The sequence below is a fragment of the Nylanderia fulva genome, unplaced genomic scaffold (genome assembly GCF_048542155.1).
Source record: "Nylanderia fulva isolate GAGA-0341 unplaced genomic scaffold, ASM4854215v1 Scaffold1, whole genome shotgun sequence".
NCBI classification, from domain to species: domain Eukaryota; kingdom Metazoa; phylum Arthropoda; class Insecta; order Hymenoptera; family Formicidae; genus Nylanderia; species Nylanderia fulva.
In genome coordinates, this window is record NW_028189192.1 from 7,526,591 (window position 1) to 7,547,701 (window position 21,111).

Below are 21,111 nucleotides of genomic sequence, written 5' to 3' on the forward strand. Positions count from 1 at the left end.
CTATCGCATGGCGCGCTCGTAGAATTTGAGCTCGTAGCATTTTGTGTCGGCTATAATTTAATAATTGTTAAGTGTGCGGATGTACGTGCGTTTTGCCGGCATTCCACTTAAGATGTTTTCCATTGAGGAACGTGGAAACGGCGTTATACAAACAGCATCAGAAATGTAACGTCGCGTCGTCTGCTCGCGTACGGGTCGTAAAAAAATTTCAAAAATCCGGCCAGCTAGAAAATAACGATAAATTGAAACGTCCGTGGCCCGATGGGAATCCTCGTCAAGCACGTATTTACACTGTAATAATTAAAATCCACGAGAGCGGTGCAAATGAAAAAATTTTAACGATGATGAATCGTACGACTGGAGATGGGAGACACGATCCGCTGATACGATTTATTACCACGCGATATCTCATGATAATTAAACATTTTTTAACTGCCATAACTTTTTCACCCGCTAAAAATATCTATTATCTTGCGCCTACGCGAAATCTTGGAACATCGCGGCCAGAATTATTCAGCAGCGATCGGAATTTTAATGTATAATGATACTTTATATACTCATATCTGTTATTGATTCATGCCTGATTTCATCGACGTATCTCAGCGTGACATAATTTGCTAAACATTTATCTTTAACGAGGCATCCATAAGTTAAAACAATGAATTAAATTTTAAAAAATAACCCACTCCAGAGAACGATAATTTTAAATTAAATTGAAATGGATCAACTAAATAAACGACGACTTTTATTTTACACATCACTCGAACATTTTTCGATTTAATCGGATCGCACAAACACGTCGGGTTAATGTCTAAATTAAGCAAAAAAAAAAAACAATCTCCATTATGCATCATTATTTTATCAATTATCATCAATTTTACATCGTAAAAAAGCAGTAGCTCAATAATCACATTGAAAAAAATTTGTTAACTAAAATTTTCAACTAAATATTATTTTGTTAATTGAACTTAAAAATATTTAAATTAAATATAATATATTAAATTAAACAAAACGTATATTTGACTGAAATATTAATATACGTTGAATTAACAAAATAGTAATTTAATTGAAAGGTTTAGTCAAATTAACAAATCTTTTTTTTCAATGCACGTTTGTGGAGAGTAAAAAATAATGTGAATAAAAATGTCGTCGTTATGAATGAAATAAACTGATGGATAAACAGACACATTCTCGCACTCACCTTTCTTCAACGTCATCGTCCGGGAACCCTCCATGGGACTGAACAGACCGTTGCACGTGGCGTCGCCGCTCTGCGCCACCCGGTATACCTCGGCCGAGCCCTCGGGCACCGGTCCGCCCGGCAGGGCGACCTCGTGATCCATGGCGCCCATGCCCATGGCGGCCCTGTTCAGGTTACCCTGTACCGTCTGGCCGGCCTTTTCGTACACGAAGCATCGGTATCGATCCTCGTTACTGGACGCGTGGCCGTGATGCAGGCGGCCGACCAAGTAACGGCTGCTGCCCTCCTTCCAGGTGGCCAGGCACTCCAGCTCTTCCACTGAAACACGCGAAAAAAATAGGTCTTTCAAATCATTGAGACCTACAACAGTTCGTTAGCGAAATCGCTTAAGCGACGAGATGAATTTCACATGCATTCTTGGCCGACAATGTATTGGAGCATTGTGTGCAATTTAGACACTTTGCCTATTAATATGCATCATATAATAAAATTAAATCATTTGGAATATATTATTTTAATTTCTGGATAGAGAGATGTATATAATATGTATTATAAATATTGATTATAAGGAAATTTCATGAATAAAAATTAAATAATTCTTTTGGTTTTATTTATAAATAATATTCCAAATTAATTTCTTTAATAATAATATATGAATATATCATGTATAATGGAAAATGCATTGTCGATCCTTATATGATTCAAAGTTTTGTAGACTTGCTACTTTCCATCTACGGATTGCAGGATAATTATAAATTAATTTTTTCTTCTAAATAATTCAAGTACAGCCAGGGATTCTTGAAACAACTGTTGTGCGAACTTTCTAATGTTTCTTAAATCCTCTGTGAAAGTACAGGGACGATATTGACAAAGTCTTTGCATGCAAAACTAACAGACTGTCAACGGCACTCAACTGGCATTAAGAGCGTTTAAATCTGTACATCGTGTGCTCTTAAAGCGTGCGCGCGGGCGCAGAAAGCGTGAGTCTAGCGTGTAAAGCATTTGAAACTTCGAAAGCGCATTTAGCGTTTCGAAGCGTGTTACAAGATAATGGTGAAGCACGGTTGCGGCCTGACACTGCGCGCTCCTATGTTTAAACTGTCTGGAGCAACAAAATTAAATGAATTTGAGTTTGACGCTCGGAGCGCTAAACGTGCTTTCGAAGTTTCAGGCGTTTTACACGCTAGACTCGCTTTCAGCGCGCGGCCGTAGCTTTAGCTCGATATACATCTCAAAGTTTTATTCTGCGAGAACGACTCTCTCTCTCTCTCTCTCTTTCTCCCTATCTCTTTCTCTCTCCGCATAGGGTAAAACCATCCCCCGCTAGACAAAGAATTGATGGGAAAGCTCTTAATGATGTTCACTTAACAGTTGTATTGTTTGCGCGAATGTGATTCTCTCGAGGGTCTCTTCAAAATGTATATTTTAGCTCTTTAAATCCTACGGGAATTTTTTAACATCCGTGGTTATCGATAGAAAATCGAGTGATATCATCGCGTTTTCGATTCGCATCGTAATTGCTTTTATTGCTTTGACCGCTTCTATTCGTTTGTTTGGAAAAATAAATTTCACCGCCCATAATATCGATATAATAATAGGTTAAACTTAATATCAATTTTTTGCCCAAATTTTTACGAATGAAACCAAAACAATGTGTCGGACTCTCTATTTTTGGATTCGCAAAATAGCGGGGTAAGCTATTAAGCTTACATCCTATTTCCGCGGTCTATATTTCTTGTCCGTGTTATTATAAGTTTGTACTACTTAGTTTGGAGGAACTGCATTATATGCTTGTATAATATATTGATATATAGAATTTTATATAAATTTCATTGTATATTTAAAAACATTTTAACATTTATGTATGTTGAAAAAAAATTCTGTTTCCGCGACCTATCTCTTGTCCGTGTTATTATAAGTTTGTACTACTTAGCTTAGAATAACCGCATATGTTGTGAATAGAATATTGATATATAGAATTTTATATAAATTTTATTGCATATTCACACAAATTTTAATACTTCCGTATGTTGAAAAAAATTCTATTTCCGCGACCTGTCTCTTGTCCGTGTTATTATAAGTTTGTACTACTTAGTTTGAAGGAACTGCATTATATGTTTGTATAATATATTGATATATAAAATTTTATATAAATTTCATTGTATATTTAAAAACATTTTAACATTTCTGTACGTTGAAAAAAAATTCTGTTTCCGCGACCTGTCTCTTGTCCGTGTTATTATAAGTTTGTACTACTTAGTTTGGAGGAACTGCATTATATGTTTGTATAATATTGATATATAGAATTTTATATAAATTTCATTGTATATTTAAAAACATTTTAACATTTCTGTACGTTGAAAAAAAATTCTGTTTCTGCGACCTATCTCTTGTCCGTATTATTATAAGTTTGTACTACTTAGTTTGGAGAAACTGCATTATATGTTTGTATAATATTGATATATAGAATTTTATATAAATTTAATTGTATATTTAAAAACATTTTAACATTTCTGTATGTTGAAAAAAAATTCTGTTTCCGCGACCTATCTCTTGACCGTCTTATTATAAGTTTGTACTACTTAGCTTAGAATAACCGCATATGTTGTGTGTAGAATATTGATATATAGAATTTTATATAAATTTTATTGCATATTCACACAAATTTTAATACTTCCGTATGCTGAAAAAAATCCTATTTCCGCGACCTGTCTCTTGTCCGTGTTATTATAAGTTTGTACTACTTAGTTTGGAGGAACTGCATTATATGTTTGTATAATATATTGATATATAAAATTTTATATAAATTTAATTGTATATTTAAAAACATTTTAACATTTCTGTACGTTGAAAAAAAATTCTGTTTCCGCGACCTATCTCTTGTCCGTGTTATTATAAGTTTATACTACTTAGCTTAGAATAACCGCATATGTGTGTAGAATATTGATATATAGAATTTGATATAAATTTTATTGCATATTCACACAAATTTTAATACTTCCGTATGTTGAAAAAAATCCTATTTCCGCGACCTGTCTCTTGTCCGTGTTATTATAAGTTTGTACTACTTAGTTTGGAAGAACTGCATTATATGTTTGTATAATATTGATATATAGAATTTTATATAAATTTAATTGTATATTCAAAAACAATTTAACATTTCTGTACGTTGAAAAAAATTCTGTTTCCGCGACCTATCTCTTGTCCGTGTTATTATAAGTTTATACTACTTAGCTTAGAATAACCGCATATGTTGTGTAGAATATTGATATATAGAATTTTATATAAATTTTATTGCATATTCACACAAATTTTAATACTTCCGTATGTTGAAAAAAATCCTATTTCCGCGACCTGTCTCTTGTCCGTGTTATTATAAGTTTGTACTACTTAGTTTGGAGGAACTGCATTATATGTTTGTATAATATTGATATATAGAATTTTATATAAATTTAATTGTATATTTAAAAACATTTAACATTTCTGTACGTTGAAAAAAAATTCTGTTTCCGCGACCTATCTCTTGTCCGTGTTATTATAAGTTTATACTACTTAGCTTAGAATAACCGCATATGTGTGTAGAATATTGATATATAGAATTTGATATAAATTTTATTGCATATTCACACAAATTTTAATACTTCCGTATGTTGAAAAAAATCCTATTTCCGCGACCTGTCTCTTGTCCGTGTTATTATAAGTTTGTACTACTTAGTTTGGAGGAACTGCATTATATGTTTGTATAATATTGATATATAGAATTTTATATAAATTTAATTGTATATTCAAAAACAATTTAACATTTCTGTACGTTGAAAAAAATTCTGTTTCCGCGACCTATCTCTTGTCCGTGTTATTATAAGTTTATACTACTTAGCTTAGAATAACCGCATATGTGTGTAGAATATTGATATATAAAATTTGATATAAATTTTATTGCATATTCACACAAATTTTAATACTTCCGTATGTTGAAAAAAATCCTATTTCCGCGACCTGTCTCTTGTCCGTGTTATTATAAGTTTGTACTACTTAGTTTGGAAGAACTGCATTATATGTTTGTATAATATTGATATATAGAATTTTATATAAATTTAATTGTATATTCAAAAACAATTTAACATTTCTGTACGTTGAAAAAAATTCTGTTTCCGCGACCTATCTCTTGTCCGTGTTATTATAAGTTTATACTACTTAGCTTAGAATAACCGCATATGTGTGTAGAATATTGATATATAGAATTTGATATAAATTTTATTGCGTATTCACACAAATTTTAATACTTCCGTATGTTGAAAAAAATCCTATTTCCGCGACCTGTCTCTTGTCCGTGTTATTATAAGTTTGTACTACTTAGTTTGGAGGAACTGCATTATATGTTTGTATAATATTGATATATAGAATTTTATATAAATTTAATTGTATATTTAAAAACAATTTAACATTTCTGTACGTTGAAAAAAATTCTGTTTCCGCGACCTATCTCTTGTCCGTGTTATTATAAGTTTATACTACTTAGCTTAGAATAACCGCATATGTGTGTAGAATATTGATATATAGAATTTGATATAAATTTTATTGCGTATTCACACAAATTTTAATACTTCCGTATGTTGAAAAAAATCCTATTTCCGCGACCTGTCTCTTGTCCGTGTTATTATAAGTTTGTACTACTTAGTTTGGAGGAACTGCATTATATGTTTGTATAATATTGATATATAGAATTTTATATAAATTTCATTGTATATTTAAAAACATTTTAACATTTCTGTACGTTGAAAAAAATTCTGTTTCCGCGACCTATCTCTTGTCCGTGTTATTATAAGTTTATACTACTTAGCTTAGAATAACCGCATATGTGTGTAGAATATTGATATATAGAATTTGATATAAATTTTATTGCATATTCACACAAATTTTAATACTTCCGTATGTTGAAAAAAATCCTATTTCCGCGACCTTCTTCTGCGACCTATCTCTTGTCCGTATTATTATAAGTTTGTACTACTTAGTTTGGAGAAACTGCATTATATGTTTGTATAATATTGATATATAGAATTTTATATAAATTTAATTGTATATTTAAAAACATTTTAACATTTCTGTATGTTGAAAAAAAATTCTGTTTCCGCGACCTATCTCTTGACCGTGTTATTATAAGTTTGTACTACTTAGCTTAGAATAACCGCATATGTGTGTAGAATATTGATATATAGAATTTGATATAAATTTTATTGCATATTCACACAAATTGTAATACTTCCGTATGTTGAAAAAAATCCTATTTCCGCGACCTGTCTCTTGTCCGTGTTATTATAAGTTTGTACTACTTAGTTTGGAGGAACTGCATTATGTTTGTATAATATTGATATATAGAATTTTATATAAATTTCATTGTATATTTAAGAACAATTTAACATTTCTGTACGTTGAAAAAAATTCTGTTTCCGCGACCTATCTCTTGTCCGTGTTATTATAAGTTTATACTACTTAGCTTAGAATAACCGCATATGTGTGTAGAATATTGATATATAGAATTTGATATAAATTTTATTGCATATTCACACAAATTTTAATACTTTCGTATGTTGAAAAAAATCCTATTTCCGCGACCTGTCTTTTGTCCCTCTTATTATAAGTTTGTACTACTTATACAGCTTGAAATAACCGCAAGATAATATCGATAATAATAGGTTAAACTTAATATACATTTTTTGCTGAAATTTTTTACGAATGGAACCAAAAAATATGTCCGACCTGCTACTTTCGGATTCGCAAAATAGCGGGGTTAAGATGTAAGCTGGTAAGCTTGATAGTGTTGACATGATAGAATACACCTCGCGGCTCGAAGCTTAATGCTCGATTTGCGGCGGCGACTCTCTTTTGGCCATTATCAACTATTCGTAAAAGCACCGCCATCGTGAGAGAGAGGATTTCGATAGCACTCCTGGAAGCGCTATTGAAGAAACGGGCCAATGCAAACGTACGAGAAAAAGCGTGACGGGCAAAAAAAGGACGAGAGATATATACGTGCGGGCGGTAGCGAATTCGTCCTGCAGCGATCGCAGACGAATGGACGACCGCCATGTGATTTCCGCGCGAAAAACGCAACCGCGATTACTGACCATTGCCCGCAGGCCGTACTTCGATATCCATTTTCGCTTCACTGCTGGGATTTTTATTCGCCGCGTGCAATTTTAATGAAAACACATCTACCGGGTTCGCGATAATCGATAGGCAAGTGGACGCAAGAGATACATCACAGTCCCGTAAGAGTTGAATAATCACTATAGATAAATATAACAGAAACTCTCATTATCATAACTAATCTTACTACTGCGATATAATAAATTCGTGCATTATAAAAAAAAAAGAGAGACACTTTTCTCAAAAGTATTGAATCATGTATGCAGTTATCTTTTAAAATTTAATTTAGAATTCATAATAAATCTTTGAAGCACTTGAAATTATCGAAAATAATGTCTCTTATTTATCTAATTTATTTCGTCGAATTATTTTTAAAATTTTAAATTCGCTAAAACAAAAGAGTGTCGGAAATGGTAAAAGCTGATAAAAAAAGTGATAGCAATCAAATCTGTGTAATCTTTCAAACGCATTTAAAGTTGAAAAGATAAAAAGCAGAATGTATGAGAGGAATTAAAAACAAGTAAAAGATTCAATTTATGTCGGTTGAATTCTGCTGATGCTTATAATTGCTAGCTTTGATATTTTAGCTTGATTATGTGCTGTGTTCGCTGTAATAAGAAAGAATATACATATCGAAATACGTATCTACAGTAAAGAGAACGTGACTTTGACAAAATTCAAATAAGATTGTATCTTTATACATATATTTGCCCTCTTTATATCCTCGATACCAGAGATATAGAATCTACCGGGGATGTGAAAACTGCTAAAAGGGAAAGAATAATTGTTTCTTCGAGAAAAAAACAATTACGTTAAAAAAATAATTTTCAAAGAATGCTTTCTCTCCTTTTGCTACGCAAATAATAAATATCTCTAAAATTATAATTTTATTTTTATTTTTACAAATCACTTGAAAAGGACTCAAAGAAGGGTCGAAACGTTAAAGTGATTGAATAAATAATATTTGCCAGTACGGTCGAGAGAAGATTCTTACCTTTTATAAATATCTCTATTTAAATTTTTTAAAAGTTCCTCGCAAAGTCATGCTAGATTATGCAGCGTAATATGCGAGAAATAAATTTAAAAAATTGGTCTCGATATATAAGAGTGCTTGTTTTTCCTAGATCCGAAGAATTTTTCCTTTGTACGCGACACACACATACGGGGTGGGAGAGAACCATCTTCGATACACAAATTCTCGTGAAGAAAACGCTGACCTAAAAAAATTCGTCAAAGGATCGGCGGTTGAAAGACATCCGATAGATCCGGGGCATGTAGGTACCAAAGATATCGCCGGACGTTTATTCGCCGCAAAAATGTTTCGAGCGCAGCGTCCGCCGGTCCGGCGTCGTAAAGACGCTTCCCAGAGCGGTCCTTAAAGCGCCATTGGGAGAGATCTCCCTCTCCCTCCAGCCCCCTTCATCCCTTCATCCGGACATTCAACGACGGACGGAAAGGAAGGAAGACGGATGAACGTGGAGAAGAAGAAGAGGAAGCGAGAAAAGCGATCGACTACTCTCTCGTCGACTAGAGAGAGAGAGAGGGAGAGCTCGGAGAGATTTCCGCGTGAAAAACGATACCGGGATTCTCTCTCCTCTCCGAGCTGTCGCCGCTTTCCAGAGATCCTCCGGCTTCCACACGGCGACGAGACCGACAATTATCGGGTTCGGCACCGAACTCTCGAGGCGTGGCCGGAAAGAACGCGCGGAAGAGCGAAAGATATTATCGTCCGTAAGTTCGCTTCGCCACTTCGGCCCTCATTCTCTCTCCTCTCTTTCTCTCTTTCACCTTCCTCTCGTCCTTTAGTCTTCCCTCTCTGTGTGAGATCTAGTGCCTCGGAATAGAAGTAGTCGGAGCATGATCCTGAAGGCGCGTATCTAAATCACATCTCTCGCGGGAGCGCGCAAAAGTCTGCCTTTCTCTCTCTCTCTCTCTCTCTTTCTCTTTTTTTTCGGGACGACTCTTTCTTACGGCTCGCTCTTTTACCGCCACCGCGAGCGCGAGCTGTGCCTTTTTATCTCCTCCTTCAACCGCCCTCAGAGTCGGTTTTTTGATCTCCGAGTAATTTGAGAGAGGTGCCGCTTGTGAAAAAAAGCTCTATTCCTCTGGACTTTCCTCCAGGTGCTTTCCCTCTGTGCGCCTTCCCTCGCCCTCGTTTTTCTCCGCATCGCTCGTCACCGTCAAAGCGTCCGGCGAAGACTGCGATTTTTCGCTTTTTTGGACGCGAACGCGATTCTCGCGCGAGCGAACCAACATTGCAAGGAAAATCGATAAATTAATTATATAAGAAGTAATATATTTTATTTATAATCCTCAATTTTCTATCTTTTTTTGAGATAATTAATTTTTAAATTTCGAAATTGTTGTTAAATGGAATAAAATACTTTTGACATTAATACCATTTGTCGAATAATTTGGCGAAAATTGAAGCTTGGAATAATTATGTCGCGTTCTCTCCGCATTTCTTTCTTTCATTTTTAAATCATCGATTCGAACGGATGAGAGTCAAATATTAATTAAAATATTATATGTTACGCGAAATTCAGAAACGCCAGTCAAACGGATAGAAAAAATCCGGAAATTTAAAAAACGTGGATTTCGTCTATTCTATGCCGCGTTCACCGATAACGATACATCATGCTGTAGCAGTAAATCGGTTTCTCAACAGGTTGTCGAAGCAGGGGAAATGGAAGGCATTGACGATGTCTCCTTTCTCGCGTAAATGGTAGGATTCAGGATGAAAGGACCGCAATACCTGCGCGCCGATTTAATTCTGAAAAATCTGCCGCCTGACCGATTCGCAACTGCTTTTTTTTCCTCCGCAAAGTGCTCGTTAAAGGCTACGATTTGCCGGTTAGATTTCGCCCGAAATCGCTTCCATTTTGATGAGTGTTTGAAAACGGGGGGACCAAAGCGCATCGAAAATAAATCCGATCAAACGCGACGAGAAAAATGAAGAAAATGCAGGCACATAAAGCCGCACGCTAGTCTGGTTCTTTCATTCACATCGTTCGCGCTATTTATACGGCGTGTATAGACTTTTATAATCCGTCGTGTTATAAAAAAAATATATGTACAGATATACTGCAAAATTATAGAAAAAGACTGTCAGAAAAATGGTTGCATTAAATTTTTTATTAATTATTTTTTTTTTGGAACGCATTCATTTGGAATTCTGTTTCTTTCGCGAGGGCAGTCGCACAAGAAGCATATTAATAATTTTATATTACGGAAAGAAAAATATTTGATATTTCATATTATTTTCGTGATAAAACATGAAACTGTACCTATAATCATGATATAATCAAACAAAATGATACGTATGTATATGTATGTAAATTTTTTAATATGTTTTCTTTGAAATATGGTGCGTATGTACAAATGTAAATTATTTTGCAAAGAACATCAAGAACTTTGCAAATATTTCCATTCGCAGTAATTTAAATACTCAAATATAACACGAGCACAAAAGTAACGTCACTAATTTCCGTAAATGTAAATCATTGGAAGGCTATATTCGTAAAATGAATATTCCATTCTATTATATCCTCTATCCATTTGCTAGTCGTCCTAATAGCAGAATCGATATAGAACGATGAATATTTAGACACTACCCACACATTTTGCAACGTAACTTGCTATAATTGACATCGCTACGATAGCTTCAAAGTAGACTATATCGGCGTGGCGGCATCGATTATATATATTGTATATATATATATATATATATATGTATGTACGGATGTATATACCGTAATACATTAAATCGAAGCACGTCAGTCAAAAGTAGATATATATAAACCCGATATATTGACTACAAATTTAATCTCCCCTGCGCCGCGCTATTAAATGCGAATCCATCGAGTAACAAGTGTTTAATTGAAGCGCGCAAGATATGCAAGCTGATGGGGCGATCAGCAATCTATCGGAGTCGTCCAAGTGATTGCTCGCGCGAGAGACCAATCACGCTAATAAGCTCCGCTACTCAAACTAAACTGCGCCAATTAATCATCGCGACTAGGCTTTTATAAAGATTTTACTCCGACTTCTCCGGCGTGGCGCGTCGTTCTCTTACGAGCGGTATTTTATCTAAATTTATGTAACAGAAAATGAGAATGCTATGAACTATATTATAATAATATATGAAAATACTGAATATTCGACACAAAACGCGGCTAAAATTTCGTTGCGCAACACTCATTACATTATTATAAATTATGTAAAATACCGTATCGTTGTATCAAAGAGCTTATAGATTATAAAAGGAAAGTATTAACATAATTTGTGTAATAATATGATTACACGCATCGTATTTACATAATGTGTAATATGTATAACAACGAATGTTTCAAAGTAACATTCTTGTAAAATGAACATGTTATTATATAATAAATATTATATATATAACATGTTATATAATAATGAGAATTTTATATGAAAAAAACCGTCCCACATGTATTCAATTTACTTACATATTCAATAGTACACTAGCATAAAATGCAGTCATAAAAAAAGTGCAGAGACTTTTGATCTTTAACACTTTTATCTTTATCGAGTATATAACGAAAAAACTATTGGTAGCATTTTTGTTAAAGTAAAAATGTGCGCTAGATTTATCAAAGAACGCATAGCTAAAAGGGAGTATATGATGAGAGAAAGAGAAAAAGAGGATACCCAGAGGAAAAAAGCCTAGACATCCTGCGCACTCGCTCTTTTTTTGCATCGTGAGCTTTTCGAGATTCAACAGTGCTTTGTAATTCGAAATTTATGCAACTACTACTACACATTCATCTACTTTTTTTTCTATACAAGCTATAAAATGATCAATGAACAAAGCATATCGCAAATTCTCGAGAAGCATATTTTTAATTAAACACTAGACGTTACCAGTATTTCCGAGAGTGAATTCTCTTATATATAGAACACAGATGCAATTTTTTTCGTAAACAACAAAAAACATCTTACCTGCGCTCTCCGAAGCGGGCACGTCGGGGCAGGCCTGATACTTGAACAGGAGTCTGCTGTCATCTGTACAGGTGTCGACGTTGCTCGGCGGATTGGAGCACGTGCCGTGACCCCGGTTGTACGAGAAGGTCATGGGACCACGAAAAGGGCACGCTACGGGTGGCGCCTCCTCGCGAAACATAGAGTATAGCAACGCATCGCCCGTAATTAACGCGCAGAGGGACGCCAGAGAATTCTTACTGTGACAGTAAGCTGCAACAAGAAAATTAAAACACATGAAATCGCGGATTTTATATGTATAATACATTCTGTATACATGTAGATCTTATTCTCTATGTATCTTGATGAAATTTTCGACACAGATTTTCATCGAGAGAAACATATCCATTATTTGGAAACGTGGCATTGCATATTAAAAGCGTAGCAAAAACGATATGACAGAAATGCATTAATATGATAGACAGAACCGGGTGGTAATTTATGTATTATATAAACGAGAGATACGTTTAAATATGTTTAACAAATTTATTTGAAACGCGTTAAGTACAGACACAATATAAGTCATAATTTCCCGTCAGAAGAGACAAAAACTCCGATTAATGAAAATATTTAATGTGACATTTATTTCACTTTATAGCATCTCTTTATGATTTTATGAAGAGAAAGGCGAATCATTTTATTTTACGAGAAATTTACACACCTAAACTAACATTGAAAACACGCATTTATTGTTATTTGATTTTAAGCCGCATTCGAAGCAAATATATGATATGTATTGTCACAAAATTCGTTCAAAAGATCGTGATTAGAGGTCTTGTAACATCGCGGAAACTTCAATTTTCCCGAACGCAATATCGCCGTTATCGGATTTCGTATCGCTGATGATAACGTATCACTCGTACAACGTAAAGTGAATGAAAGCCTCTACAAGCCGTCCTATTACTTGGTTCACTTCGCTCTCGGAAAAAGTTCCGCGGCAGCAAATCTTTCGCTACGACGCGTATCATTTTTCGAACGAGCCAACGATAATCGCAGTTACATCTCTTTTTACGAGGCTCTCTCCCAGAGGAATCACGACGTTAATAAAAATTTTGCCGGGTAACGAAAAGTTCTTATATCGTCGGTGACGTCGGGGAAGAAGAAGAAAGGGGGATTGAAGTAGTCTCAGCAAGCGTCGGCGGAAGAGAGAAAGAAGGTCGAGTTGGACGATGACGAATCTTTCTGAGTAGCAAGTTCATACTCGCGGTGGAAGTTTAACCGAGGATATTTCCCTCGATTTCTTTCCCCGCTCCGCGGAAAACTGCCGGGGACTCAGCGGCAAAAGACTTCACTTCGCAAAGAGACTTAACTTTTCTGAACGCAGGTGTTACCCGCGGCCAGCGAAAAATCAAGCAAAAGACTTTTGTCTTTAGTCTACCTCTTTATTGGCGGCACCCGAGCTCCTTCGGAGCGCTTAAAGCTTCTCTTCTAATTCGAATACTTTCAGCGCCCGCGTAGACTAGTTCCTTGATACGTTTCTTCGCAATTGTTGAAAATTGTAAGTGATAGAGAAATTCAGATATAGACCATTTTTCATATCCGATTTAAAAAAAGAACTTTCAAAGTATTTATTAAAAAAATAAAAATAAAATTAGGAAAACAAACAACAATAATTTATTAATAAATTTGATAAAAGGCTGTTAAGAGCAGTAAATATAAAAATAATATTCTTTAATATAATGTCTACTAATAAATTACAATAAAAGGTGACAAAAAAAAAGAATTAAACATAAGTACTCTTTAAATACAAATATAAAGTATTAAATACAAAAAAATAATTTATTATTTGGAAGAATGTTTTGAAATGTAGGAATTTTCTTCGGTAATACCAAGGTACATAAAATGGCATATATAACTAGATTTCAAAATACAATATACATAATAAATAATATTATTTAATTAAAAAATAAAAAGATGCAATTTCGTCATATGTGATGCACATTCGACGTTACTTTTGTATATCACATTTATTATTGAATGGGAAAAATTCCATCGGCACGTACGGCGCAGACACGCCGAGTTTTCAGGCTGCTCGGGCCCCGCGTGAGAGCGGAACAAAATTCGCGTTTCCTTAATAAAGTATACGTCGTCTGCGGAAATATTGCATTCGCGCGTTCGACGTTTCGCTCGTCCGTGCTTTGACGTTTTCGCAGCGCGTTCCGCGAGGATTCGCGCGCTGGGAGAACGTTCGCGCGAATTCTCGGGCGGGCTCTTCCCATTTTTCCCGACGACAAACTGTGCTCGCAACGAAGGCAGTCTGCGAGCGACGGTGCTCGCGGCGTGACACTATGCAGATTAAAGCCCGATAAAACGACGAGAGAGGAGAGAAGAAAAACGGCGGACTTTGACAAATCGTCGAAAAATGCCGACGCGAGACGTAGGAGGCGGATCCAGCGCGGACGCTGTCGCGCACTTTTTCCGCTCGTACATGTTGACCTGTGCTTTTTTCTTTCTCTCTTTTCCCTCTGCCCGAGAGTCGGATGCAGTAGTAGTCCTCCTATCGTATCCGCCAAGCGAAACTTCCAGCTACTTCTTGGTGCTCGTATCGTCGCGCGCTCTCGATAATCGATCAAATTGCCGGGGAAAAATATATTCCTAAATCGTCAATTAAACAAACATACACGATTGTGTGGAAATTAAAACTTACGATTCGCGACTCGTATATGTAAAATATCGGTGGATTATAATTTCTTCTCATATGGAGATCACAGATGACGGGGAATTTTTAGAAGATTGTAATATTGGAAATTATTAAGCGAAATTTTATTGGTAATTATTATCGTTTCGACGCAAATTCGCTCGGGTGAATGTATTAACGAGACAGTTGGAAAACGAGTATCTGTAGAAAATTGAGCGATGCGTTCTCGATCTCCTTTATGTATTATAAACGAGACTGGTGAATCGCGGAACGGAATTAGGGGAAAAGCATTTTCTAACATCGCGTTCATCATTACTCTCGCGAGAGGACGTAGAAGATCGTTCGATTCTGCGTTCGAGAAATAATTTCAGGCGTTACGACTCGCTCTCGGCATTCTCCCTTTCTTCCTCTCCTTCCTTTCGTCATCATGCCGAGCTTTTAATTAACGATCGGTATTCTAATGAACGGACGGCTTTTCGAGGAGATCGTTATTGATCCCGCGAAATAACAACGACGCCGAGAGCAGCGTTACGTGCTTCGCGCATACTTGTTTTTACATCTTTTTAGTACTTACTCTCTTTGTACTGAAGAACGTTGGAGTGCTTCTCGTGAATGACGACGCAACGGTAGCATGATTTCCTGAAACAAAAAGACAAAGTACTCTACATTAAATCGCGTTCTTCGCGCTGTAATCGTTCGAGAACGTTTCACTCTACTTCCACCCTCGCGTTAAAGTTAAACAGCTGCAATGAGACGACTTGAATGATATATTTTTAAAACGCAGGCATTGAAATTAAAAAAAAAAAAAAAATATGTCAATTGTTTATTAATCATATTTTTCAACGAAACAAAATGAGAAAAAATAGTATGCATCATTCGAGATTATTTTTATTCTCTCTTGTAATTCTCTTTTTAAAGTTGAATAATTTGAAAATATCGTAATCAATAAATTAACTTCATTATATAATTTTACTACATTTTAAAGATACGATACAATTAAATTTTCCTTACTATGTCTCGCGACGCGTTTTATCTCGCCTGATACATTGGTATATCGATCACATATTTCATATATAGATAAGTCTGCAATCTTTAGAAAAATGTAAAGAAACAGCTCGTACGACAAGCGAAATAGAAGCTCTGCTTCTGTCGGAGCTTCGTTAGATTTATTTCTATAACCATTTTTCTCATTTTTTTGTGAAGAAAGATTGCATTTCTAACTGTTTCGCCGATCGCATCATACTCGTTTCACGGATCGCATATTGCAATTCCGTCGTTCATAGATAAGTGCCTATTTTTACTGTAAACGCGAAAGATACAGATTCTCTGAGGATAAATTTAGCCTTTTATATATATATATATAATTTGCAGCAAATTCCTTGTAAAAGAAGCTGGAAAAGTTTACAGTCATATGCTTTTGAAACGATACCGCCAATTCTGCGGAATTGAATAAACCGCTAGTCGAGATAAAAAAAGGATCCGGGTTATTCGGTTGAACGATATCACTATATTAGCTTTAGTAACTAAGGCTTTGATCGGTTGGATACATGTATTCTATACATGTTATCTGTGAATCCTACTGTGTATAACTCCATAGAAAATGTTCAGAGTAAAAATTGTCTCGCTGCAATATTGCTTGCGAGATGCGCTCAAAAAGATTGAAATATGACAGATACATGTAATGCGATAGATAACTTTATTATGATATCTGAAAGAACCAATATCGGATTGGTTCGAAAGATACATCCGGGTCCTCTCTATTGCTTAATTATTTTTTATAATACGATTAAATACGCGACAAGAAATATACACAAATGTCTGCGAGTTTCTATGAAAGATATTTTCAGTTACATGCTTTTAGTATCTAAAGATTCTACCGATGATCATTTTTAAAGTAATATATGCTTTATTATATTTATTCATTCTATTATTTACCACATTTATTATACATCTAAGAATAACCCAATAGAAAATTAATTGTAATAAAGAGAGTTTTTATAATTTTAAAGAGTATTTTTGATCATGTTATTATTTAATTTAGCAGAATAAGAGAATACGTAAAGTTTTACTTACAGATCTACTAAAAGAAACTTGTCGCCTTCGTTGTGTAGACATTTGCCCTTGGTTGATAATTCGTTCTTGAATATTTCTATTGATTGCCTCACGCCACTTTGGAACCACTTGCCTTCCCATCTCGCTGGAAACGAGCATTCTGAAATCACAAAAAATAGGGCAAGGTTAAAAAACACTTCGACATATATCTTTTTCTAGCCATATTACTGTTATATAATATCTTTTTCACTACATATATATATATTTTTCGTATCACGAAACAATCTTTATGAGATTAATATAAAATAATAATGTTTATTTCCAAAATTCTCTAATGCCTTTTAATGCACGAAACTTGCCATATCGTTACACGTTACGAGAAAAAAAAAGACAAAAGAGTGTAATATACCCAATCAAGTAATTCGGGACAAATCGAACGTAGAGACAAAAGAAAAAGGAGTAAGAATAAAAGAGAGAAGCAAGAGTAGAATTTGAGGCAGAGTTGTGAAATAGAAAGAGAGAGAGACTTTTTCACTACATATATATTTTTCGTATCACGAAACAATCTTTATAAAATTAATATAAAATAATAATGTTTATATCCAAAATTCTCATCAAATATCTAATGCCTTTTAATGCACGAAACTTGCCATATCGTTACACGTTACGAGAAAAAAAAAGACAAAAGAGTGTAATATACCCAATGAAGTAATTCGGAACAAATCGAACGTAGAGACAAAAGAAAAAGGAGTAAGAATAAAAGAGAGAAGCAAAGAGTAGAATTTGAGGCAGAGTTGTGAAAGAGAAAGAGAGAGAGAGGGAGAGAGAGAGCACAACGTCGATGGCGAGATGGGAATTCCCGGGGTGGGATAATCCCGAGGGCGAGGCGAATTTCCGGAAACTACTGCTAGTATGGAAGGGATACATCCAGCCGAGTTATCGACGATAATCGAAATCCGGAGGAGTCCCTTGTGCCTCGTTCGTTTCCCCGTGCGTAGGTCCACCTATCTGAAAACGAGCGGAGAAACGAGAGGGTGGACGACGCGGCGGGGTATATTTTTGAGCTCGTCCAGGCCGGATAGGAATCCATTTTCGAGAAACGAGCGGATACGGAACGATGTTTGATCTAAACATGAGGTGAAAATGACGAAATAGGAATGATAGATGTACATATCTCTCTTCTTTTCTTCCCGTACAATGGATATTACATGTCCATTTTCTGAATAAAACATATATTAGCTTTCAAACTGCGAACTCGAGATAAATCCGATACAGCTAGTCTCGCTGTATATTTCTCATTTCAACGATATAGTTTATGTATAATGCATGTTTTTTATTAATTCTTTGTACACCCGAATATAGCGAACAAATTAATAGAATAATAATGATTCTATTCTATTTTATCGATATATTCTAATATAATAAAATAATGTTAATTATAGTTTGAAATAATTTTCGTAATAAAATTAATAATATATTCATTTCTCGAGATATATCGTACAACGTCTTCATTTTATCTTGATTCGAATTGTCAGTCCATATATACATGTCTGATATAATTCACGTCAGAGATTAATTTAATACCATAACTTTATTATATAGCATCACCGGTTCGCTTGTAGAGGTACCCTTCGTTAATATCCTATCAGATGTAACTGTCTCAACTACCCTTATGTATAGCCTAGCATTAGCCATACTGCTAAAACTAATAGTCTCATAATTTTGATTTATTCTACGCAATAATTATCGCAATAAATTTTGTTCGCAATTAATCTATCGATAATAATATTTTCATATGATTTTTAAAAATAAAAAATACAGGGATTGAAATGTCACATTAAAGTTGAAGTATATCGCGTAACTGCGACATTTAATTCACTTAATTAAGCATCGGCAAAGAGCGTAATTAAGAGACGACTAAGCGCCGCACGGTGCGAAAGTAATTCAACACAGAAATATTTTCGCAAGGATCTTTTTTTGTGACGGTAACAAAGGGAATTTTAGCGCAGGGGCGTCTCTAACGGGGCAAGACTGTTATCGTTTCCCGAAGTTGACTCACGGTGTTGATTCGTCTAATTGAAGTGAGTTTTTTTTAGCTCTTTATAAAAGGGAAGACGGTTAAATGTTGGTTAAATGGTTTACCGACCGTGGGGTAAATAGCGACCTCTTCGAGAACAAAGCTCGGCGGCTAACGCAAATTTTGACTGAGTGTTTGCAATAACAAAGCGTACGAATGAATTCCGAGAGCCCCCAAACGTCGAGACTATATTTTTCAGATATTCTTCGTCTTCGTTTTCACGCACGAATGCTCATTGACATGCTAAGCTTTGAAGCTTTTATAGCGGTTTGCACAAACATAGGATGTTTCCTCTTCATTCTGCTCAAAGAAAACAAAAACCACGATTTCTATAACGGATGAGTCTAGAAAGAATTTTCTATAAAAATTAACGGAAAATCTCTTTCATTCCGCACAAAATTAATATCACGATTAATCTGATTAATTCCGTTTGAATCCATCGGGCCTTTGTCAATTTGACATTTTTTTTTTAATATTTAGAAATATGTATTTATAAACATGCAAAGAGAGAGTATTTACAAAAGGAGATAATATTTAATTAAAATAAAATATAAAACACACGAACCCATTTAAACGCGAGCTCTAAATGTTGATGCAGCAAACGCATACATCAGCGGGATTAATTAAACTCTGATCGTTCGCTGTTTATTTTGCATCATTCATATCAAACACAGAAGTAAGCAGAGGGTCAAAAGAAGAGATTGATTACGTGCGATGAAAAAATCATCGAACACTCAAAAAACGATAGGTACAGGTGCGCTCTCGGCGCGGAATTGGGATCGATACTACTGCGCGCAGGGGTTTCGAGAGAACTACGGTCCTGAAATTCGTCAGCCACCCTCTCTCGCGCATCCATCTACCCCTTCCTCCCCCGTCGTCGTTTTACCGTCGGCGGCCACCCCCGGGCATTTATTTATTTCCACGCGGTTCGTATGCCGCACGTTGCCTCGTCTCCCGACTTTCGGGCACGAACGAGCAGCGAGACGAGACCGGGGGTGCGAAGGGGGTTGAAAGGGGGCTCTGGAGGATCGAAAACGCGGCGCGGGACCCGGCGAGGGGTGAGAGAGACTCCGCGAGTGGTTACACGCTAGGGTCGTAAAATCCGCGGGCGAGACTCAAAATCCGTAATCACAGTTCGCACCAGCCCGCCCGACGTGATGAAGCACCTTCGAGAGAGGAGGCGAAACGCGGGGCTGCGGAAAAAAGAAGTTGGAGGGATAACTCTCGGGCCTGGTCTCGAACGTTTTACGTGAATTTCATTCTTCGATTCACGACCTCTCCGCGAAGCCGTTTTCTTTCGTTGCTTTGCCGCAACAATCGATTTTCAAGTCTACGTCGAGTCGAGGCCAGAATTTACGACTGGTATCATCCTCGCGCGTCGATTTATTTATCGCGATTTCGCATAAAAGAGAGCTTTTCAGATATTGAATATTTATAGTTCTTAGAGGAAAGAAGAAGCGGTTGTATTAACTTTTTTTTTTTTTTTTTTTATCAGCGCGAGAGGCTAAATCGGAAGTGAGGTTTTCAGTGATTTTACGTGATGAAAGATTTGGCGGTAAAAGCGAAATGCCGAAGCTTTTCGACCACTGGCGAAATGGTATGCCCTATTTTATATTTATGTCGCATACCTTTAGTTATACTGCTGGGAAACCGACCGAATGGACAAAATCGATACAGGTATCGATACGCGTGTTGATCCAACCCAGGCTGGGTAAATTGAAATCGATTATCTTTAAAATGTGTTCCTTTACCGTGACAGAGTATCTCATCTTTAAGCGATAAAGAAACGAATCCATATTTAGATACAATTCTTACATTGTATCAAATGTGTTCTACTGTTTTCCTTTTAAACATAAATAATACTACTAATCTCATGGTCGGATATAGATATTTTCGAGTAAACAAACATCTCTGATAATATAGACCGTATCCTAATAATAACATTTTATTTAATTAAATAAATGTGCAACTTGTATATCAAACAGCACGTTA

At 35.6% G+C, this 21,111-nt stretch overlaps 1 protein-coding gene and 1 long non-coding RNA gene across 4 annotated transcripts in view; one reads left to right on the forward strand and one right to left on the reverse strand.

The window, feature by feature from the left end:
- LOC114931064 (uncharacterized) overlaps positions 1 to 21,111 on the forward strand; it is a 169,565-nt gene that overhangs the window by 74,324 nt on the left and 74,130 nt on the right. The gene's annotated exons all lie outside the window — the stretch shown is intronic.
- The window catches only part of LOC114931062 (uncharacterized), a 252,494-nt gene that overhangs the window by 55,616 nt on the left and 175,767 nt on the right, over positions 1 to 21,111 (reverse strand). For all 3 annotated transcript variants that reach the window (XM_029302982.2, XM_085481011.1, XM_085481017.1), the window contains 4 exons: positions 17,064 to 17,202; positions 15,565 to 15,629; positions 12,314 to 12,565; positions 1,202 to 1,519 (listed from right to left, as the gene is read on the reverse strand). In XM_029302982.2, coding sequence (XP_029158815.1) covers positions 1,202 to 1,519; positions 12,314 to 12,565; positions 15,565 to 15,629; positions 17,064 to 17,202 — 774 coding nt within the window. The remainder of the gene's footprint in view (positions 1 to 1,201; positions 1,520 to 12,313; positions 12,566 to 15,564; positions 15,630 to 17,063; positions 17,203 to 21,111) is intronic.